The 24,681-nt window shown below is 37.7% G+C and overlaps 1 protein-coding gene across 25 annotated transcripts in view; it reads left to right on the top strand.

Annotated features, from left to right (window-relative positions):
• The window catches only part of EHBP1 (EH domain binding protein 1), a 330,801-nt gene that overhangs the window by 139,479 nt on the left and 166,641 nt on the right, over positions 1 to 24,681 (top strand). For 13 of the 25 annotated variants that reach the window (XM_045369202.2, XM_074011668.1, XM_074011674.1 and 10 more), the window contains exons 8-11: positions 7,398 to 7,502; positions 8,155 to 8,277; positions 13,565 to 13,805; positions 19,732 to 19,918. In XM_045369202.2, coding sequence (XP_045225137.1) covers positions 7,398 to 7,502; positions 8,155 to 8,277; positions 13,565 to 13,805; positions 19,732 to 19,918 — 656 coding nt within the window. The remainder of the gene's footprint in view (positions 1 to 7,397; positions 7,503 to 8,154; positions 8,278 to 13,564; positions 13,806 to 19,731; positions 19,919 to 24,681) is intronic. The other 12 variants (XM_074011670.1, XM_074011677.1, XM_074011669.1 and 9 more) reach the window with 1 other exon arrangement.

The following is a 24,681-nucleotide window of genomic DNA, read 5'->3' as shown; positions in this document are numbered from 1 at the left end:
CAGTCACCCAACACACAAACATAGCACTTATCCTGGATTTCTTTGCCTATCATCTAGGCCAAATTAATCATCAAATCTTCCTAATTTATTCTTCAATTAACAAGTATTTATTGAGTGCCTTCTCTCATGGAGTGGCAATGCTTTGTCTTGCTTTCTATCTTTTTTTCCCAAATGGTGCCACCATGTCGCTGCTGGAATGTTGTTTCTGAAATATGCTAGATTCCCATAACTCTCAGAATAAAGTTCAAATTCTTTAGTTTGATCACAACAACCTTCATGATAGGACATTTGCCAGCCCCATCTCATTCCATTTCCTATCGCTGGCATCTTAAACTCCAATTTGCAGTTCTTCAAGTATGTCATGTTCTCTTTGCCTCCCTTTGTCCTCATCCATATCCTCTTTTATTTTAATAATCATAATGTCTATTTGTCTTGTGTTAGCTCAAGTATAGATAAAAATCCAGGAAGCCCTCCTAATCTCTTGAGTTATATATCTCTCTTTCAGTTAGTTTCCCATAGCCTACAGTGCTATCTCAATGATAATATTTATCATACAGTATATATTACTTTACTTGCCTGTCTGTCCCACTAAAATATGAAGCCATGAGAGCAGGTACTAGCACAGGCATATAATAGGTACTTGATAAATGCTTATTAAATAGATAAGTGGGTTTTTTTGTACATTGCTTTTTTATGATTTGTATTAACATTTATTTGCAAACCAAATAAAGGAAGCATTGGTATAGATAATCAAAATTACCTTTTCACTCTGTTAATGTAAATAAAAGTTGTAGAAGCAGAAGTTCTAGGAGTGAAGTAGGGATTTACTTAAGCTAAGGATAAATGGCGGAAACTACTAGGACAGTTTGTCATCAGTGAAGAGAATGTAAAGAAGAAATTACTTTGAATTAGTTAATGATGAAATGGCCGTAAGTGATTTTAGATGTCACCAAAAGCATGATGATGAGGAAGAAATACTCTAAGCATTCAGAAAAATAATTCAGTCATGTAATAGAGTCATCTTGATAGTATTTTTAAAAATGCTGACATTATACCTAAAACTCTATGGAACAATATTAATGTTTTGAAGGGAAGGACTAACTCTAATACTTCCTCTGTATTCCCTGCAGTGCTCATATATAAGATGTTTAATAAATGATTGATATTTTCTCTCATTGAGATTACTTTTAGGAACATAAGGTAATTAAAATGTTTTAGCTATATACAGAAAACTACAAATATTTGAGCACTATATAAACATTTTTTTACCTATTAATTGTACATATAGGAATATAGGACAAACAAATAATACTAAGATATATGATAAAATGTGGATAATAATACTTCTTTGGTTATTTATGAGAATTAACTGATCCTGGATGCAAAGCCTTTCCTACTACTTAATAATTAACTGCTATTGTTATTTATTTTTATATTTTATATTTTCAAAGTGATTCATATTTTATATTTTCAAAGTTATTCCTGTAGGGCAAATAAATAATACTAATATACATGATGAGATGTGAATAATAATTCTTTTTTGATTATTTATGAGAATTAACTGATAATGGATGCAAAGCCTCTCCCACTGCTTAGTAATTATTAGCTGCTGTTGTTAATATTTCTTTTTATATGTTCAGAGTTATTAATATTTTTAAAGTTAAAAATAAATCATGTGTAAATTTTGAAAAATACCAAACTAGTAAAGAATGAAAAAAAAAATCAGTCATGAGACTAGCAATCACTTAACATTGATCCTACACTCCATTATATTTTTCCTAAAAATTACAGAATTATAATGACTGCTAGAGGCAGGTAAATTATCTAATTTATGAATTAATTCTACCTCCTGAGAAATTTGCTAGGTTACCTTGAGTCAGAGTACGGTTTAAAACTATTGACGAAACAAGAAGAAGAAACTTTATAAGTCTGATTATTCCGCTCCTACTATTCAAATTGGGATAAAAAGTTCAACTGGCATTAATTGTGTTTACTTTCTATTTTCTATGGTTTACTTTGACTATCTCAAGCAATTTTGGTTATGCAAAATATATTTTCTCATTTAGAAAAGGGAAGTTGATAAGCTTATCAACTTTTCATATATATTTTGCTGAAAGATCTGTAACATATCTCTGACAGCCTAGTGTTTTCATACCTGCATTTCTTGGAGATATTGTGAGTTTGCTTCCAGTCCACCACAATAAAACAAATATTGCAGTAAAGCAAGTCACAGAAATTTTTTGGTTTCCCAGTGTATATAAAAGTTATGTTTATACTGTAGTCTGTTAAGTGTGCAATACCATTATGTCACGGCATCTTCACCAGGAGTAGGTTCCATGTCAAGAAGCTGCTTTCTTTGTTCATCCAGAGAAGCAACTCCTCGTCCATTCAGATGTTATGAGATTGCAGCAATTCGGTTATATCTTTAGGCTTCACTTCTAATGCTGGTTCTCTTGCTATTTCCACCACATCCGTGGTTACTTCCTCCACTGACGTCTTGAATGCCTCAGAGTCAACCATGAGGATCAGAATCAGCCTCTTCCATCTTCCAAACTCCTGTTGATGTTGATATTTTGACCTCCTCCCATGAATCACAAAATTCTTAATGGTATCTAGAGTGGTGAATCCTTTCCAAGAGGTTTTCAATTGACTGCCCAGATCATTGGAGGAATCACTACCTACAAGAGCTGTATCTTACAAAATGTATTTCTTAAATAATAAGACTTGAAAATCAAAATTACTCCTTGAACTGTGTGTAGCAGAAACAACACTAATCATCTGTACATCTCCATCACAGCTCTTCGGCGACCTGGTGCATTGTCAGTGAACAGTGATGTTACTTTTTTAGGGAGCATGCTAAGAAGGAATGAGTAGTAATGCTTTGGAAGGCATCTTTTTTTCTGCGCAGCAGGTCTCAACAATGGGCTTAAAATATTCAGTAAACCATGCTGTAAAAAGATAGGCTGCCATCCAGGCTTTGTTGTTGCATTTATACAGCACAGCAGAATAGATTTAGCATCATTTTTAAGGGCACTAGGATTTTCTGGAATGGTAAATGAGCATTGACTTCAACTTGAAGTCACATTCTTCAGTATTGACACAAGTTGAAGCTACATTAGCATCAGACTTTTCTTCTGCAGCTTCCTCACCTCTCTCAGCCTTCATAGAATTGAATAGAGTTAGGGCCTTGCTCTGGATTAGGCTTTGGCTTAAGGGAAAGCTATGGCTGGTTTGATGTTCTATCCAGACCATTAAAACTTTCTCTGCATCAGCAATAAGGCATTATGCATTTTTTAAATCTTTCATGTGTTCACTGGGGTAGAACTTTTAATTTCCTTCAAGAACTTTTTATTTGCATTCATAACTTGTCTGACTGTTTAGCACAAGAGGCCTAGCATTCAGACTGTCTTTGGTTTAGACATGCCTTCCTCACAAAACTTAATCATTTCTAGCTTTTCGTTTAAAGGGAGAGACATGCACCTCTTCCTTTCACTTAAACACTTAGTGGCGTTTGCAGGGTTTAACTGGCCTAGTTTCAATATTGTTGTGTCTGAGAAAATAAGGAGGTCTGGGGAGTGGTAGAAGTGGAGCAGTCAGAATGCACACATTATTGATGAAGTTTGCCGTCTTATGTGGGTGTGGTTCATTGCAACCCAAAACAGTTTTAGTAGTAACAGCAAAGATCACTCATCACAAATCGCCATGACAGATATAATGAAAAGATGTAGAATATGGTGATGATGGCAGCGGTGGGCCGTCTGGAGTGGTGGCTGCCATCACGCCTGCTACAGCAGGGAGGCATGGCTGAGGCCACATGCTCCAAGTGGCTGGCAGGAACTGGGGACAAGCAGGAGCCCCACCCCTTCTGAGTTGGGGCTGGAGCTCCCTGGGTGCTACTAAATCTGCCTAAGCCACACTGCAGACCCAGGTACCCCTCTGCTCTTGGACCCTGGAGCAGGCGGGAGCCCTGCCCTCCCGGGTGCAGCTGCAGCTGTCTAAGTTGGGGCTGTGGACCTGGGCTTCCCGCTGCAGGGAGCGGGCAGGAACCCCAACCCCCCGGCACAGCTTGCCCAAACTGCGGCTGCAGACCCAGACATCCCTGTACTCTTGGGGGCCTGGGAAGCTTCCCCTGCCCTCTCAGGCTTGGAAGTACCTGCTCCTGCTATCTGGCTTCTCCCTGCTATTGGCACCTGCTCCAATCTTGGAACAAAGTTGGAGCTGAGCTCGGGTGCTGTCACAGCCTGTCCAGGTGTGCACATGCTCAGGACACTGCTGACACACCAGCCCCCTGCCACCTTGGCATCAGATCCCTTCTGGATTGTGGGCACTGATGAGCATAGGAGGGAAGCCAATGGGTGGCTGAGGGCAGCTCCATGCTGGCCTGCAGGCACCTGTTGGCACCTACACCCTAGGCACCATGAATGGCAGCAGGAGGTAGGTTCCTGGGTAGAAGGAGGAGGGTCTCCAGTGAGGCCCCACCTTCAGGCCAGGAAGGGCCTGAAGGCTGGGGGCCAGGCTGCCAGTTCCACAGACCAGAGTGGGAGGCTGTGGTGCTTTTTCCAGGCTGCCCATGGATCAGTCAGCATGCAATTCCTCTTCTCTGAGGCCCATGTAAGCCCTGGGCTCTGTCAGAGCTGAGCAGATATCAGAACAATCAGCTGCAGAGAGAAGCAACCCATTCCAGGGGCCTCTTCTCTTCTAAGAGCTGGGAAGTTGATGGAACTACTTGCCTGCAGAGAGGAGCAACCCACTCCAGGACCTCCACCCTGCTGAGAGCTTGGAATACACCGAGACAACCAGTTGCAAAGAGGAGCAACCCATTCAAGGGCTTCCTGTCTGCTGAGAGCTAGGAAGACAATGGGACGACCTACCTGCAAAGAGGGACAACCCACTCCAAGGTCTCCTCTCTGCTGAGAGCTGCAGAGTTGACAGGATTACCTACCTGCAGAGAAGAGCTTCCCACTCCAGGGTCTCCTCTCTGCTGGGAGCTGAACACTTGTCAGGACACCCTGCTTGTGGAAGGGAGCTACCTACTGCACGTCTCCTCTGAGCTGTTCTATTGCTCAGTAAAGCAGCTCTTTATCTTGCTCACCCTCCACTTGTCTGTGTACCTCATTCTTCTAGTTGCAGAACAAGAACTCAGCTCTTTTAGCCCCATTGAATGGCAGGGTTAAAAGAACTGTAACATAAACAGGGCTGAAACATGCCCTTTGCTTACCACATTGCAGGTGAAGAGAAGAAGAGAAGAGCTGCTGCCCATCAGCGAGCCCATATCTGGGAGCTCCCCATGCCAGGGCTGTGACTCCCTCTTTGGGGCCCTGTGGTTCCTGGCATTTCCAAGCGTCCAGGTGCCACCATGTTCCTCAGTGCCAGATGTGGAAACTGCAGTGCACCTGGTCTACCTGCAGCCTTGCAGAGAGCTGGTGCCCATGCCACACATGGAGCTTCCCACTCTGCTACAGCAGCTGGTGTGTCTGACTGCACAGTGGCTAGACCCCACTCTCACTCACACTCCCCTCATCACTCCATGCCTGACTCGCCCTTGGTAGATATGGGATCCAGATTGGTAGCATGAGCCAAGTGCAGCATGCCAGGCCAAGTGGGTGGAATCAGTCCAGCAGGCCTGAGCTAAAAACTCAGGCAGAGACACCACCGGCCACAGAGGTTTCCAGCCAGAAAAGCTACATCCCAAGGATCCTGTAGCAGTACGAATTACCAAAATGTGACACAGACATGAAGTGAGCACATGCTGTTGGAAGAATGGTGCTGATAGACTTGCTAATCTTAGAGTTGTCACAAACTGTCCATTCGTAAGGTGGCAGATGAAATTAAGGTTGTTAATAAGCTGACCATGACATAGTGGAAAGTATGCTAGGTTATCCGTGTGGCTCAATATAATTACCAGGGTGCTTAAACGGTAGAGAGTGGCAGAAGAGAAAGTCAGCACATGTGATGTGAGAACAACTTGGCCCACTGTTGCTGGCTTTGAAGATGGAGTAAGGGAGTCACAAGTTAAGGAGTGGCTTCTAGACTTCTAGACAAGGGTGGCTTCTAGAAGCTAGAAAAGGGAGGGAAGCAAATCCTTCCCTATAGGCTCCAGAAAGGAATGCAGCCTAGCAAACATCCTAATTTTAGCCCAGCAAGTCTTCTGATCCCCACAATAGTTGGATAACAAATTTTTTTGTTGCTTTAAGCAAAAAAAACCCTCTTTACTTAATAAAAAATGCAGTATCTGGGAAGTGCAATAAAATGTGGTATGCCTATAGGTATTTGTTAAGTCTGTTTCCATGTTAATTTGTGTCTCTATAGAATGTAAATTCCACAAGGACAATATCATGTTTGTTTTTGTGTCCCAAGAATAGGTCTTGGCACAGACTGATAAATAAATATTTGTGCAATAGATGAATAGTTGCAGGCAGCCATATTATAAATGCATATTCAATGATTTAGTTCAAATAAAATTTAGCATGTGTCCTTAGATTTACAGTGTTAAAGAACAGTACTTTTAATGTCAAATTTACAACTGTGTTCTACTCCAATCATTTTCTTTCTTTCCTTACTGAATAATCTGAATCTATTTGCTGTATCATAATAACTACATTATTCCTAGGTTTTAACTTTGGAAACATCAGGGATTACCTGTAGTATCCTAAAAGGTTCTTATTTGAATTGTCTAATTTTCACCCACTGGGTGATAATTTCACATATTCAGAGTTGTTCGAAATATAGATGACTCATGTAAAAAATTGTATCTTAAATTTGTTTCTCTGCCCTTTTTTGTTCTCTTTTATTGTCTTTATTATCAGATTTTTCTAAAGCATATACTCTAAAGTTGCCTTAAAATAACAGATCCTATTAAAAAAAACGGGAGTAGAAAATAATAACTTTTGCTTGCTTTTCTTGTTTTAGTACTGGTTTTTAAAATGCAACATGAAGACATATTTATTGTGTACATAATTCATGCATTTATATTCTTAAAACTTTTTGTTTAAATTTAGAATATTAAACAAATGACAAATATTTTCTATAGTATCAGAGTATATATTTTATTCTGTTTTTAATGTATGTGTTTAAAGCACAGTTCTGTTTTACAAATATAAAATGTGAAAGCCAGTGTCAGCTTCTTGGGTTATTATCTCGTTTTGTGTTTATTAACATAGTTTTTATGTTACTAGTATACATTTTAACAATAAAATGTTTTCTATTTTAAAATATGGGTACAGCATAACATTCAGTTAAACATATCTGTTACGGTTCATAAAAATAACATCCACTGAATGTATTCTGTTGATTAACCAAGCATCTCCTCTTTGTCTTTTTGGGTAACAGCATGCTCCTACTTCTCTTTAATTAAATGACCTTACCTTATATTTGTCTTGACTGGCTTCTGTTTACAGAAATTGTAAACCAGTTGAATGCTCTGAGCAGCTTAGATGAAGATCAAGATGACTGCATAAAGCAAGCAAATATGCCTTCAGCTAAATCAGCCAGTTCCTCTGAAGGTCTAAGAGCTTTCCTCCTTTCTTTCTGCTTCTGATTGCCTGTATTTACTGTGACCTGCTACCTCTTGACTTCTGTCTGTACTTAGCTGTCAGTTTTGTCTTTGTGCTTTTCCTTGAATGTTTTCTTTGGTAATTTGTAGTGCACCAACAGGCAACAAGATAACAGAACTTATCTTTAGCAAAGTCTTGTGTCAGGATCCTTGATAGTGGTTTTAAAACATTTTCAAAGTGCAATGTCATATAACATGCTATTTCTTGAGTGTGTTTATATATTATAAATATATTGTTTTTAGAATGTTTGCTTACCATAAGCCCATTTCAGTTATTCCTGTTTGGTAGTGATGAATGTTCTTTCTAAAAGTCTATGTCAGCACTTTTTTTATTGGCTCAAATTAAATTGAGATGGAAGTTTCTTTAGTATAGTTCATTATCTGACATAATTTTCAATTAATACTCAAATGTTTGTTTTGTTTTATTTGAAAATGTTGGTATGCTACAAAATACTTCAATGGCATTCTGTCATTGGTAAAATGCTATATACTATTATTTGCAGGTATTATTCGTGTGAATTTTTACCATTTGAAATGTTTCACAAATGATCAATACTTACACTTAACCGTAACAGGAAACTAACCCATATGTTTATTTTCAGAGCTTATCAACAAACTTAACTTTTTGGATGAAGCAGAAAAGGACTTGGCCACCGTGAATTCAAATCCATTTGATGACTCTGATGTTGCAGAATTAAATCCATTTGGAGATCCTGACTCAGAAGGTAGCAAGTTTTTCTGTCCTTTTAAAGTCTTTGTATAGTCAAGTTGTCTTGAACTGTAAGGGCAGGAAAATATATTCTTAAGAGACTAACAAAAAAAATTATTGTTTATAATGATATTGTGTTCAATACCACTTGGAGTTGATCAGCAATTCTGGGTCACTTCTATGGAATTGCTTTTAAAGAAAAAAGAAAGCCTTACATAAACATTTACATGGGGCTTTACAAGTCTCATTCATTTGGTCTACCAAGTAAGGTCAGGGATATACTGATTTTGGGGTGGTGGAGGTAGCTTCTCTATATGGATCATTTTCCCTGACACTCAGTCTCATGAGCCCTTCTGACCCTAACTCTATGTCTCTCTGGCTGAGATTCTCTAGCTGAGAATTAGTAGTGAGAGTGAGTTATGCATGTGAAAACATGGAGCAGAGAGTAGGTTAAGAACCGCTGCTATTATATATATACAGCATACTCGTGAGGTGTAAAACCAGGGATTTTTTTTTTCCTGAGTCATTTTTCTTATCAAGTAGTTTTGAACTCATAAAGCCTGGCTAAGGGCTGTTGCAGAAGTGAGACTTCTGTTTGATTGAACTCTGTATGCTTAACATAAATGCAAGAATGATTAACCACTGTTTACATCTTTTTTGACTGCGTCTGAGAAATCTTCATGAGTTTTAAAGAATTTTGCTACTGCCTGTCATGGTGAAAATGAGGTTTTTTAGCTTCAGGATTCACTCTGTTATAGCAATATCATTTCATAATTCTTTCTCCTTCTCCTCTTCCTTTACTTTCTCCCTTCTTACCAGACTCCAAATTATTAATAGGAAGTTTGTATTCACAAGTTTTTATTTTGTTTGAAGGCTATATATTATGAACGTATTTTAAATCTTAAAAAGGTTACAGTAGCTAGGCATAGTGGCTCATGCCTATAATCCCAGCACTTTGGGAGGCTGAGGCTGGCGGATCACCTGAGGTCACGAGTTTGCAACCAGCCTGACCAACATAGAGAAACCCCATCTCTACTAAAAATACAACAAGTTAGCCTAGCATGGTGGCGCATGCATGTAATCCCAGCTACTCGAGAGGCTGAGGCAGAAGAATTGCTTGAAACTGGGAGGGGGGGGTTGCGGTGACCAAGATTGCACCACTGCTCTCTAGCCTGGACAACAAGAGCGAAACTCCATCTCAGAAAAAGAAAAAAAAAGTCACAATAAATCGCAGAGGCAGTCAACAACTACCTCTTTTCATAGATTAGGAGGCTGAGACTGAGAAAAGTTAAATGATTTGACTTTAGGTAGATGGAAGTGGAGTTGGAGCTAAGATTCTTAATCAGGTATCTTCTTTTGACCACACAACTTCTTGATTTTGTACTACATACAATTAAGTATATTGAGTTCAAAAATATTTACAAAATGTTTGAGACATTCAGTATTTGAACTTTCTATTTTAAAATCAAATAAGTTTTCTAAATGTAAGTCTGTTATCAGAGGTATAAAGGAGAGTGGCAGACAACACGTAAGATCATATTTCTATGTAGAAGAGGTAAGCCAGCCTGATTCAGAATCTTTAATTATACCTGTAGAGCCAAACAAATACATGTCAACCAGAGTTCTCCTTAAATATATGCCTATTAGAATCTTTGGAGTAAGTATTTTTTATTATAAAAATATTTTTATAGAAATAATTTATCTTTATTGATTAAAAACTTGCAGCCTCAAAACAGAAGTATTTGGGGAAGAAAAAAATGTGTTGCAATTGTTCAGATGGTTCTTTTTTTGGTTTTACAGCTTCAGTTCTCCTCTTATATTTATGTGCTTGAGTGGCTTTTTTTTTTTTTTTTTTGAGACAGAGTCTCACTCTGTCACCCAGGCTGGAGTGCAGTGGCACACTCTCGGCTCACTGCAACCTCCAACTCCCGGGTTCAAATGTTTCTCCTGCCTCAGCCTCCCGAGTAGCCTGGATTACAGGCGCATGCCACCATATCCAGTTAATTTTTGTATTTTTAGTAGAGATGAGGTTTCATCATGTTGATTGGGATGGTCTCAATCTCATGACCTTGTAATCCACCCCCTTTAGCCTCCCAAAGTGCTGGGATTACAGACGTGAGCCACCACACCTGGCCCTTGAGTGACTTTTTTAGAAAGCTATTAAATGTAGGCTGGGCACAGTGGTTCACACCTGTAATCCTAGAACTTTGGGAGGCCAAGGCGGGTGGATTGTTTGAGACCAGGGGTTTGAGATGAGCCTGGCTGACATGGTGAAACCCATCTCTACTTAATATACAAAAGTTAGCCCAGTGTAGGGCACGCACCTATAATCCCAGATGTTCGGGAGGCTGAGGCAGGAGAATCACTTGAACCCAGGAGACAAAGGTTGCAGTGAGTCAAGATCATGCCACTGCACCCCAGCCTGGGCGACAGAGTGAGTGAAACTCCGGCTCGGGGAAAAAAGAGAGAGAGAGAAAGAGAGAGAGAGAGAGAGAGAGAGAGAGAAAGGAAGGAGTCTTCTCTTAAACCCGCCTTTGTTGCCTATTCTAGCATCTTCAAATCTTGCTCTATAGTTTGTATACTTTCTTGCTTTTGGTGTTGTAACTGATGAATTTGCTTGGATTAATTTTTGCAATCCTCTTCCTGAAAGAAAGAAATAAAAACCTTATTTTTATTGACCCATTTTGTCAGTTTCTTAAGCATTTGAGCCCTGATATTTGTTAATACAAAATTGGATAGGAAAAACTTTACAGTCTCTCTTCCCTTATGGAGAAAAGAAAATGCTTAATTTACATGATTATAAAGATTCTAGTGGTGTTAAGTTTGATTATTATCATGGTATTACAAAAGATACTATTGCTGAGTCTCTTCTTTAATGTAGGCTATGTTTAAATTCATTTCAAGTATTGATTTACTATGATTTTATGACTTCTCTTTCACACTTTTTACTTGTTTCACCATGGTGTACAGAATTTCAGCTCAGAAGTTTTCATTTTATGTTCTTTTCAACATAAAGACAAATTTTCTGGGCTAACATCTAGAGTATACATAGTCTGATTTTAAAATATAAAAGTCATTGGCCAGGTGCGGTGGCTCACACCTATAATCCCAGGCCTTTGGGAGGCTGAGGTGGGCAGATCACCTGAGGTCAGGAGTTCAAGACCAGCCTGGCTAACAGGGTGAAACCCCATCTCTACTAAAATTACAAGAAATTAGCCAGGCATGGTGGCATGTGCCTGTAATCCCAGCTACTCGGGAGGCTGAGGCAGGAGAATATCTTGATCCTGGGAGACAGAGGTTGCAGTGAGCCGAGATTGTGCCATTGCACTCCAGCCTGGGCAACAAGAGTGAAACTCTATCTCAAAAAAATAAAATAAAAGTCATTAATAAATGTCAGTCATAAAATTTTTATAATAATCAGATTAAGTTGTTTGAAATGTCACTTAGGAAACAATTTTTCTTGAGAATTTTAATAACCAATTTCCTGCCTTCCTCTCACAGAATATTTTAGCATTGCATAGTATAATTAAAATTACTTTTAATACACTATGACTTTTGGCTTGCTGAAATTTTTCTACAATTTGATAAAATATTTTTATCAGCAAATCTTAGACAGTTTTATTACAAATTCTTGTTTTGTTTTAAAATGCTAACAAACAGAAAAAGCCTCATGCTAAGTACTGCTACTATTATAGTAGTTTTGTATTTTGAGTCAGAGTTTTATTTTAAAAGTACCACTGAAGCCAGACACAGTGGCTCACGCCTGTAATCCCAGCACTTTGGGAGACTGAGGCAGGTGGATCACTTGAGGACAGGAATCCAAGACCAGCCTGACCAACATGGTGAAACCCTGTCTCTACTAAAAATACAAAAATTAACCAGGTGTGGTGGCACATGCCTGTAATCCCAGCTACTCATGAGACTGAGGTGGGAGAATCGCTTGAACTGGGGAGGCAGAGATTGTAGTAAGCCGAGATCTCACTACTGCACTCCAGCCTGGGCAACAGAGTGAAACTGTGTCTCAAAAAATAAAAATAAAAGTACCATCGTTTTCAAATTAAAATTTGAAATAATAAAAGCTAGAAAAACTTGGTATCTCTATCAGCTTACCAGTATTATTATAGTGCTTTCAACCTGAAGATTCTTATGTTATTATTGATCGGATTTAAGTTATATTGAAAAAATATTCTCATTAAAAACTCTAAAGATTTAAGGTCTTTTAGCATACAGAAACCTGTTCTTTGAAAACTTTGAGAAAACAATTTCAGTGGCATGTGGGTATATTTGCAACACAGGACAGAATGAATTATCAGATCCCTGAGTGGTCTGTGCTTATGTAAATACCAAAGAACATTTCAGAAATGAGTCAGTTTCCTGTTCTTTTTATTTTATTTTATTTTATTTTATTTTATTTTATTTTAGTTTTCTGGGTTTTTTTGAGACAGAGTCTCGCTCTGTTTCCCAGGCTGGAGTTCAGTGGTGCAATCTCAGCTCACTGCAATCTCTGACTCCTGGATTCAAGCGATTCTCCTGCCTCAGCCTCCTCAGTAGCTGGGATTGCAGGCACCCGCCACCCTACTGGGCTAGTTTTTGTATATTAAGTAGAGACAGGGTTTCACCATGTTGGCCAGGCTGGTCTCGAACTCCTTGACCTCAAGTGATCTATCCACCTTGGCCTCCCAAAGTGTTGGGATTACAGGTGGAAGCCACTGTGCCCAGCGTTAAATTTTATTTTTGAATTGAGGTCATGCTCTGTCACCCAGGCTGGAGTGCAGTGGTACAATCATGGCTCACTGCAGCCTTGAACTCTTGGGTTCCAGCCATCCTTCCACTGCAACCTCCCTAGGAACTGGGACTACAGGTGCACGCCACCACAACCAGCCCATTTCATGTTCTTTTAAAAACAGAAATTTGTTATGTATCAGTTTGTAATGGCAAGCTGGTAGACTATAATAAAAGAATATAATTTTGCACATCTAAGAAAACATTTTCAAAATTGACATATCATAATGTTAATACTGTTAGATACTGCAGAGGATCTCAAGAAACAGTAAAGATCCAAAAATGCCATTTTTGGGAGTACCATTCCTGGAGAAATTGACAGAGGTTTTATATATCACATCTTCTGAACATTAAGAATACTTAACCCCTCTAAAGTATATTATTGTTTTATTATTGCTTTGCACTTTCTCAGCCCCATAGAGCTTATTAATTTAATAGTTATATTTTTGAGAATACTAAACAATATTAGAAAATATCATATGGTATTAATGTGATTTAATTCATCTGCTTTTATTTCATAGAACCGATCACTGAAACAGCTTCACCTAGAAGAACAGAAGACTCTTTTTATAATAACAGCTATAATCCCTTTAAAGAGGTGCAGACTCCACAGTATTTGAACCCATTCGATGAGCCAGAAGCATTTGTGACCATAAAGGATTCTCCTCCCCAGTCTACAAAAAGAAAAAATATAAGACCTGTGGACATGAGCAAGTACCTCTATGCTGATAGTTCTAAAACTGAAGAAGAAGAGTTGGATGAGTAAGTACATTTCATTTTGCTATCATCACAAGTTAGTCTCTATGTTAACTAAAGAGATTCTTTTGTAATGTACCTTTAGATGGGTACAAATCATTAATGTACACTTTATAAGTCAGTATCTAACTCATCCACTATCTGAATGTTTATAGTCTTAAACCTTATTCTCCCAACCTCTTCCAGGTAGGTGTGTGTAGACCCTAAACTAACTAGTGAGGAAGATATATTCCTAGAATCTCTTGTTGGAATTCCAACTGTGTCTTCTCACATAAACTATATTACAAACGGTATTTAGGTTTTGTTTTTTTTTTTTTGTCAAACTCTAGACACTAAACTTCAGTTGTGTTACAGGTCTGTTGGCGAGGAGAACAAAAGAATCATTTGTGGTATTGATGTGATAAGACGACTTGTATAGATATCAAACAATGTAATAATAATATTTCTAAATTAGGGATTATCACAAGCTCAGTATGAATAGACTGTGTAATTAGGGCTGCCGTTTGCCCAAATCTGGAGTGGGGATAAAAAGGGGATGTGTTCATATTGTAATCTGGAGTTATACAGTTCACAGCCCATATGGCTACAGAACATGACCCTAAGTGTGCTTTAAAAGCAGCAGCAAAACCTCCACTTCCAGCCATGATGGGATAACGCAGACTGGATTTAGCCTTTTAAACAACTAAAAACTGGAGTAAGATTATATGAAACAGTAAGATTCAGACACTGGACACAAACAGCACAGGATAATGATCCCTGAGAGAACAGAAACAAAGAAGATGAGCCCTGCAATTATGTAACGTTATTTGTGGGAGAGAGTTTCTAAATGCAGTTCAGAGAGAAAAAAACGCAGACAGATCCCAGTAATCACCCTGAATTAAGGAGACAGAGTTTGGACTTGGGAGTACTGAGGTGACTAGAATTTGTATGTCCACAAAGACTTCTACGTAAATATTTTAACATCTTTATTGATTATAATAACAAAATGAGAACAATTCAAATATCTGTCAACAGGCAAATGGATAAACAAATTGTGGCATATCCATACAATGCAGTACTACTCAGTAATAAAGAGGAACAAACTATTGGTAAATTGCAAGATCATTACGCTGAGTGAAAGAAGACAGACCAGAAAATAGTATACTGTGTGATACCATTTGTTTTAAACTCTAGAACATGCAAACAATCTATAGTGAGAAAAAGCAGATCAGTAGTTGTTTACAATCAGAACTGGAGTGAGGAAGAGGTTAAAAAGGGGCACCCAGGAGACTTTTGGAAGGACTGGAAATGTTTGTTATCTTGATTTGTGCTGATGGTTTCACACTTGCATGCATGCATAAAAAATACTGATTAAATTTTATTTTCAAGTGTCAGCCGTTTATTGTTTATTGTTTATGCCTAAATAAAGCTGTTTTAAAAAGAACAACAATCTTTAACTTTAATAACAGAAATATTATATCACATGAGTGATTTCCAGCTTGGAATTCTTGGGCCTTTAGGTCTATTTGATATAAATAATTGGTGTGTGACTGGAGAGATCTTTAAAATATTTAATAATAAGTAATATAATTATATGATAAATATTAATAATAATTATATGATCACTTGTGAGGCTATATGAGTCTTTGCTTTCCTTGGAAATACATAAACTTTTGTGTATTAACATTATTTAGAACTTGGGAAAAATAGTTATTTCTTTAAAAATGCAGCTTGAAAATATTTCAAAATACTGTATATGTGGGTTGAGAGGGAAATAATAATAATAAGGCTCCTTTGAATCATGAAAGTTTGGGGTAATTGCTTTGTGCAAAGGGAGAGATGTTATCTCTCTACTGTGCATTGGTTAGCTCTTATTTTGAGCACTATTTGTCTACTAGTTGTTGTATTTTATAAGGGGCATTGGTGATTCAGAATGTTAACAAAGTAGAGAAAAAGTCATTAAAGTGTTCAGAAACCACATCAAATAAACAATGATTGAGAGTACAGGGATCGTTTGATTTTTAAAAGAGATGATTTAAGGGAACTGTAATAACTAACTTCAAATATTTTGAGACTAGATGGGTGTGGTGACCCACACCTGTAATCCCAACACTTTGGGAGGCCAAGACAGGTGGAGCACCTGAGGTCAGGAGATCGAGACCAGCCTGACCAACATGGTGAGACCCCCTCTCTACTGAAAATACAAAATTAGCCAGGTGTAGTGGCAGGTGCCTGTAATCCCAGCTACTCAGGAGGCTGAGGCAGGAGAATCACTTGAATCTGGGAGGCAGAGGTTGCAGTGAGCCCAGACCATGCCACTGCACTCCAGCCTGGGACTACAGAGCAAGACTCCATCTCAAAAAAAAAAAAAAAAGATTTTGAGACTTTTATTTGAAAGAGTGAGAAAATTGACTTGTTTTCTATTGCTCTGGAGTTGTGTTTCTCATCTTTTCCACATTTTATAACATGTGCTACATGCTTCCTGGGTATGGCTAGGTTTTGATAAAACCTAAAAAGGTTCTAATCTCTAAAAGTCTCAGAATTACACCATAATAATCATCTGATTCTAAACCCAAACCCAGGTTGACATCTTATTACTAATTAATAACTATATGGGGGGTTGAAAAGTTGGCCTAACACTTGGTAAAGTTATTATATTTGTTTTCTTTGAAATAGCTAACATGTGATTGAAGTAAAATTTCTCATGGGTGGTGTAGGTGCTGAGTAATAGCCACACACCTAGAATATTTGAATGTAAATGCAAACTTTAAGTACAGGCATTCAGGTATTCCAAAATACATGAGTATTACACAACACACTCACACCTGCTCTCTTATTAACAAATTAAAGAGACATCTAATGTTTGCTTAAACTTTTTAAATGCCTTAATAAAAACTAAAATCAGAATCACTGGGTGTTTCCTTTTGGCCATTCTTTTTCCACATGAAAGTCACAGTCTTTACAAGTTTCTCGTGAATAAAGAGCGTTCTAACTTGCTCAATCATCTGGGGTTACCAGAGGGAGTCTGTAAATACTCTAGCTTCTTTATTTTGTAGAAATATACACACAAGTTCTAAAGATTGCACATAAGCTAATGTGCAAGTCCAGGAAGAACTCTGTTTGTATTAATTACTTGTTTGGTATTTATCATCTTTTCTCTGCAAAAATTTATAGGTTGAATGTCAGTAGCAGAAATCTTCCAAAATTCGTTCTTACTTCAATAATAAACTTATGACCTTTCATCAAGCAAAAAACCTATATGACTCATCTTCCATTACCAAATTCTTCCTGTATACTCTATGACATTAAACTATCACAAATAAATAGTACGGAATCCTTTGATGTGTGGAATTACCTTTAGTGTCCCAGCATATCCATAAGCACAAAGAGAAAGTATTCAGCCTTGCTTGCCTTTTAGGACGTGTCCTTTACACTTAACAACTGCATGGGTTTCTCAGTTACTTATATTTGGGGCATAATTCAACTCTTCTAGTTTATATAGTAAAAATGAAAACCAATAAACCAATATTATTTTTTCAGAACTTTTATGAAGTGACTTTTGAGGCCTAGCATGCAGTCATTTCTGGTATGGTTTTGTGTCAGTTTCCCAGTGAAACCTTTCATTGAATTTTATTCAGGGAAGCTACATGCCCATTTTAATAACTTGGAGTTTGTTTTTCCAAAGAAACATAGATATCAAGGTGAGAGGAAGAGACTCTTCCTTAGCTTCATTTTGTATTATTTTTCCAGTATGTTTAAATTAATCCTGAACCAACTTTGGTTTTTCTCTCTGTAATTCATTTTTCTTGATGAATTGTTTTCTAAACAATAAATAATGTCATTTAAAATTATTCTGTCCAATTTTCTCCTTAATATAACCAGTGAATTTTCAACTTACAATGAGTTAGTGATATAACTAATTTATTACTCAAATATACAATACCGAGATAAAAATAATTGTCTCTTAGAGTGATGCATAAAGTTCTGAAATAGATTTTTCAAATCATAGGTGATCAACAGAATGTAAAAATAGTCCCAATTCTGTAAATATTTTTCTTTGCTTACATTTATTTATATTTAAAATATATTAATCAGCAAGTATGTAACTTGTCATTGTAAAGAAAGGGATAAGTGTTTGCACAGTACTATCTCTGTGCAGCCACTATTCCTGTTCATTTTCATAGCACTTAAAAAAATTGATATGTGCTTCACATAACATGAAATTATACAGTTTAAAATGTACATGTCAGTGACTTTTAGTATGTTCACTATATTGTTATGCTATTACCACTATCTAATACCAGGATGTTTTCATTACCACAAAAAGAAACCTCATACCTATTACCATTTAGTCCCAATTCCCCACTTCCTTCATTCTCTGGCTACCACTAATCTGCCTTTTTTTTTCGGTGAATTTGACTATTCTGGACATTTTACCTAAATGGAAACATTTCCTGTTCATTCTTGAAAAGTAAGGAATTGAATTTAAGTTAGGGATCTCTGATCTAGAAAGGGAGAAGGACCATTCAAAACTTTCGTAAGTAGAGGCTTCTTGTCCTTATTCTGATTTAGTGCCTAACCAGTAGTGGTGCCAGCACACTGTTGTCTCAGAGGTGAATTACAAGTGTGTAGAGATATTAATTTTCTTAGTCCTAAAGTACTTGGCAAATGCAAGTGTTAAACACTCTGAAGAGAGGCACTCTTAGCTTAGACTACACAGGAATTCCTCAGATGAAACTCTGAACTCACAATATAGAATTACAAAACACACAAGGAAACAGTTTACTAAGAGGAAGAGTCAGGAGACAAAAGAAATAGTAGGATTATACATGCAAGAACTTCAAATACTAGATTTGTCAGATAGAGACTATAAAATAAGTATGTTTAAATGATTAGTAACTCAAATCTTTGTAACTGAGGTATCATGCACACAGATATATGAAGAAATACACTTATTAAAATTAAAAATTCCTGGAGAATTGAATATTAGACATGAAGAAAAAATGAACTGGATCAGAGATGTGAGAGAGTTATCTAGAATATAGCAGAAGAATAAAGATTTATAAAAATGGAAAGGCTAGGAAACCTGACAAGTAGTTGTTCAACATAGATATAAGATATTTCAAAGAGAACAGAGAAAATACAGAAGTGGCTATCAAAGAGATAAAGGCAGATAATTTTTCAGAACCAATAAAACACATGACTCTTCAGACTCAGGAAATACAAAGAGTCTGAAACAGAATAAATCAAAAGAAATCCACACTTAGACATGTCATAGGTATCAAAATTGCTCAAACCAGAAATAAAGAGAAGATCTTAACAACTACATAGAAAAGATGACTTACAAAGGAGCAACGTTAGGCTGACAGTGGATTAATGTCTTCAAAACCCTGAGATAGAATAACTGACGACTAGAATTCTCTACCCAGCTAAACTATCACTTAAATGTAAGGCTGAAATAAAGACATTTTCAAAGCCTAGGAGAATTTACTATAAGCAGAACCTTGCTGATTGAACCACTAAAACGTGTTCCATAATGAGGGGAGAATTTAACATAGAAGAAAAGATGAAATACAAGAAAGTGTAACAGAGCTCAAGCATAAAAAAGAAATCAAATCGAGATTTTTACATCTTCCTTTTCCTTGGGTATGGAAAATATACAGGATTTATTATTTTTAATATTTAACATTTTTCTAAGTTTCTATATATAATAGTTTGAGCTGAATGTGACCTTGTATTAAATATTTTTAAGTACTTTTTAAAGCCAAATTTTAAAAACTCTGGATAGAAATGGACCAAAAGATTAACAGTCATTATTTCCAAATTCTGGGTTATCACTGGTTTGGGTTTTATTTGAAAAAAGAAATTTTAGTTTTCAGTGCACATTTATTATTTTACTTGTAAATGAACTATTTTTTGAGAGACATCTAACAATAATTCTTCTTTCACTTAGATCAAACCCTTTTTATGAACCTAAATCAACTCCTTCTCCAAATAATTTGGTAAATCCTATTCAAGAACTGGAAACTGAAAGGCGAGTGAAAAGAAAGGCCCCAGCTCCACCAGTCCTCTCACCAAAAACAGGAGGAGTAAATGAAAACACAGTTTCTGCAGGAAAAGATCTCTCTACTTCTCCTAAGGTAGGATTTTATTCATAGTAAAACATGTATTAATATTTGCTCTTTTCTCCCCATGCCATTTAATTTAAATTAAGAAAAGACATTTTTGGCTATTTTTGATGATTTAAAAATAATATCCAAGAAAATCGATTTTACTGCAACACTGCATTTATGTTTGTGAGCCCATAAGTTTACAGTACAGTATGGATTGAATGGTTTGGGTTAAGATTGTTTTTAAAATGCTGTTTTGAAATGAGAGGAAGAAAGGTCTTATAATTGTAAGACTGGTGCTTTAAAGAAAGGATACTCTATAACTATCAGAGAGCTTCAGCAGACAGGTCCCTGCTGATGCATACCCACCCACCGCCTCCCCCACAGCACTTTGATGGCATATGTGCATGTGCATACAGACCTCACCACCCTGTTGTCACTGATGGGCTTGTGCACGGACCTTGTGACTACCACCCTGACCCTACCATTCCCCCTCCAGTGGACACATATGTGCACCCTGCCACCCCGCCATTGCTGGTGTAAGCATATGCACACAGACCCTGCCACCCTGCCCCCGCCAGCATGTAGGCACTGCTGCCCCATCCCTGCTGGTGTATGCGTACCACACTTCATTGCCGCCACTGGTGCAAGTGCACATGCACAGACCCCACTGCCCATGGGCATGAACCCCACTGCAACCACCCTGATGAAATGCTTTTGCCAGCACCCCACATCAGAGTGATCTTGCCAGCAGACTGGGAATATCTCAGCCCCTCGAGCACAGCAGGTGCTTAACCTTGAGGTCCCAGATAACAAAGCTGTGGGTCTGGTACCAGGCCCTCAGGGTTAAAGCGTGCAACCCACGAATGCTGAGAGAGCCTTGGCCCCTTGAAATAATCCAGAAATAAAGCCAGTCATCTGAACACAACGTATACCATAGTCAAACCTTCAATGACATCAAATAATGTAAAAGTAAAAAATTGCATCCAAAGGACAGCAGCTTCAAAGATTAAAGGAACATCAGCCGACACAGATGAGAAAGAGCCAGTGCAAGAACTCTGGCAACTCAAAAACCCAATGTCTTCTTACCTCAAAACAATCACACTGGCTCCCCAGCAGTGATACTTAACCAGACTGAAATGGCTAAAATGACACACATAGAATTCAGAATCTGGATAGCCATAGGGATCATCAAGATTCAGGAGAAAGTTGAAATGTAATCCAAGGAATCCAATAAAATGATACAAGAGCTGAAAAATGAAATAGTCATTTTAGGAAAGAACCAAATTTATCTGATAGAGCTGAAAAACTCACTAGAAGGATTTCATAATAGAATCGGAAGTATTAACAGCAGAATAGACCAAGCTGAGGAAAGACTCTCAGAGCTTGGAGACCAATTCTTCTAAACAGCTCAGTCAGACAAAAATAAAGAAAAAAAAAAAGAATGAACTAATAAAACCCCTAAGAAATATGAGATTATGTAAAGAAACCAAACTGACTACTCATTGGCATCCCTGAAACAGGGAGAGAGAGCAAGCAACTTGGAAAACATATTCAAGGATATTGTCCATGAAAATTTCCCCATCCTTGCTAGAGAGGTCAACGTTCAAATGGAGGAAATTTAGAGAACCCCTGTGAGATTCTATATAAGATGACCATCCCTAAGTCATATGGTCATCAGATTCTCCCAGATCCAAGTGAAAGAAAAAAATATTAAAGGCAGTTAGAGAGAAAGGGCAGGTCACCTATAACAGGAACTCCACCAGGCTAACCACAGACCTTTCAACAGAAACCCTACAAGCCAGAAGAGGTTGGTAGCCTATATTCAACATTCATAAAGAAAAGAAATCCCAACCAACAATTTTCATATCCAGCCAAACTAAACTTCATACGATAAGAATAAATAAATTTCTTTTCAGAAAAGCAAATGCTAAGGGAATTTGTTACCACAGACCTGCCTTACAGGAGGTCCTTAAGGGAGTGCTAAACATAGAAACCAAAGATAATTATTGGCCACCACAAAAACACAGCTAAATACATAGACCATTGTATTAGTCTGTTCTCACACTACTATAAAAAACTACCCAAGATGGGGTAATTTATTTTAAAATGAGGTTAAATTGACTCACAGTTCTGCAGGCTGAATAGGAGACAAGGCTAGGGAGGCCTCAGGACACTTAAAATCATGGCAGAAAGCAAAGGGGAAGCCAGCATGTCTTACATGGTGGGGGCAGAAGGAAGAGAGAGAAAAGGGGGAAGTGCTACACACATTCAAATAACCAGATCTCATGAGAACTCACTCAGTATCATAAGAACAGCAAGGGGGAAATCTGCCTCATAATCCAATCACATCCCACCAGGCCTCTCCTCCAACACTGGGAATTACAATTTGACATAAGATTTGGGTGGAGGCACAGAGTCAAACCATATCAACCATGGACACTATAAAGCATCTACACAATCAAGTCTATATAACAATTAGCTAACAACACAATGATAGAATCAAATCCACATATGACAGTATTAACCTTGAATGTAAAATATCAAATCTGCCATTGTGTGCCCCACTTAAAAGGCACAGAATAGTAGGTTGGATAAAGAAGACCCAACTGTATGCTGTCTTTAAGAGACCCCTTTCACATGCATTGACACCCATAGGCTCAAAGTAAAGGGATAGAGAAAAATCTGCCAAGCAAACGGAAAAGGGCAAAAAAGAGGACAGGTTGCTATTTCTAATGCTAGACACAGACTTTAAGCCAACAAAGATCAAAAAACACAAAGAAGGGCATTACATAATGGTAAGGGGTTCAATTCAATAAGAAGACTTAGCTATTCTAAATAATATACACCCAACACTGGAGCACCCAGATTCATAAAACACATTCTTAGGGACCTATAAAGAGACTTAGATAACTACACAATAATAATTGGAGCCTTCAACACCCCACTGACAGTATCACCCAGGCAGAAAACTAATAAAGATACTCAGGACCTAAACGTGACACTTAACTGAATGGACCTAACAGACATCTACAGAACACTCTGACCGACAACAGAATATACTTATTTTCATCTGCACGTGACACATACTCCAAAATCAACCACATGCTCAGTCATAACACAATTCTCAACAAATTCAGTATAACTGAAATCATACTAACCATACCTTCAGACGACAGCACAATAAAAACAGAAATCAATTCTAAGACCATCTCTCAAAACCATGTTGGAAATTAACCTGCTCCTGAATGACTTTTGGGTAAACAAATAAGGCAGAAATCAAGAAATTCTTTGAAACAAATGAAAACAAAAATACAACAAACCAGAATCTCTGGGACACAGCTAAAGCAGTATTAAGAGGAAAGCTTGTAACACCAAGTGCCCACATTAAAAAGTTAGAAAGATCTCAAATTAACAATCTTGTACTACACCTAGAGGAACTAGGGAATCAAGAACAAACCAACACAAAGCTAGCAGAAGATGACAACCAAAATCAGAGCTGAAGTCTATGAAATTGAGGCTTGAAAAACAGTACATAAAGATCAGTGAACCCAAAAGTTGGTTTTTTGAAAAAATAAATAAGATTGACAGACTGCTCATTAGGCTAATAAAGAAAAAAGAGAAGATTCAAATACATATCAGAAATGACAAAGGAGACATTACCACCAACCCCACAGAAATAGGAAAAACATTCAGAGACTATTATGACTCCCTCTATGCACAGAAACTGGAAAACCTACAAGATATGACTAAATTACTGGAAACACACAACCTCCCAAGACTGAACCAGGAAGAAATTGAAACTCTGAACAGACCAATAATAAGATCTGAAGTTGAATCACTAATAAAAAACCTACCAAAAAGAAAAAGCCCTGGACTAGACAGATTCATGACTGAATTCTACCAGACGTATAAAGAAGAGCTGATAACCAATCCTACTGAAACTTTCCAAAAAAATAAGATGAGGGACTCCTCTCTAACTAATTACGTGAGACCAGCACCTTTACAAAACCTGGCAAAGACACAACAAAAAAGGAAAACTTCAGACCAATATCCTTTGATGAATGTGGATGCAAAAATTCTTAACAAAAATACTAGAAAACAAAACCCAGCAGCACATCAAAATGCTAACCCACCATGATCAAGGAGGTTTCATTCCTGTGATGTAAGGTTGGTCCAAAATATGTAAATCATTAAATGTGATTCATCACATAAACAGAACTAAAGACAAAAACTACATGTTTTTGGCTGGGCGCAGTGGCTCACACCTGTAATCCTAGCACTTTGGGAGACTGAGGCGGGTGGATCACCTGAGATCATGAGTTTGAGACCAGCCTGGCCAAAATGGTGAAATTGAAATTTCACTGTCTCTATTAAAAATACAAAAATTAGCCAGGTGTGGTGGGTGCCTATAGTCCCAGCTATTTGGGAGTCTGAGGCAAGAGAATCGCTTGAACCCAGAAGGCGGAGGTTGCAGTGACCCAAGATCGCACCACTCCAGCCTGGGTGACAGGATGAGACTCTGTCTCAAAAAAACCCAAAAAACTACATGTTTATCTGATTAGATGCAGAAAAAGCTATCAATAAATTTTAACATCCCTTCATGTTAAAAACCCTTAACAAACTAGGTATTAAAGGAACATGCCTCAAAATATTAAGAGCCATCTGTAACAGTCCTGCAGTTAACACCATACTGAATGGGCAAAAACTGGAAGTATTCCCCTTGAGGACCAGAACAAGACAAGGATGCCCACTGTCACCACTCCTTTTCAACTTAGTACTGGAAGTCCTAG

This window comes from Macaca fascicularis, chromosome 13, assembly GCF_037993035.2.
Source record: "Macaca fascicularis isolate 582-1 chromosome 13, T2T-MFA8v1.1".
Lineage (NCBI taxonomy): Eukaryota > Metazoa > Chordata > Mammalia > Primates > Cercopithecidae > Macaca > Macaca fascicularis.
This window is presented reverse-complemented; position numbering and strand designations above follow the sequence as displayed.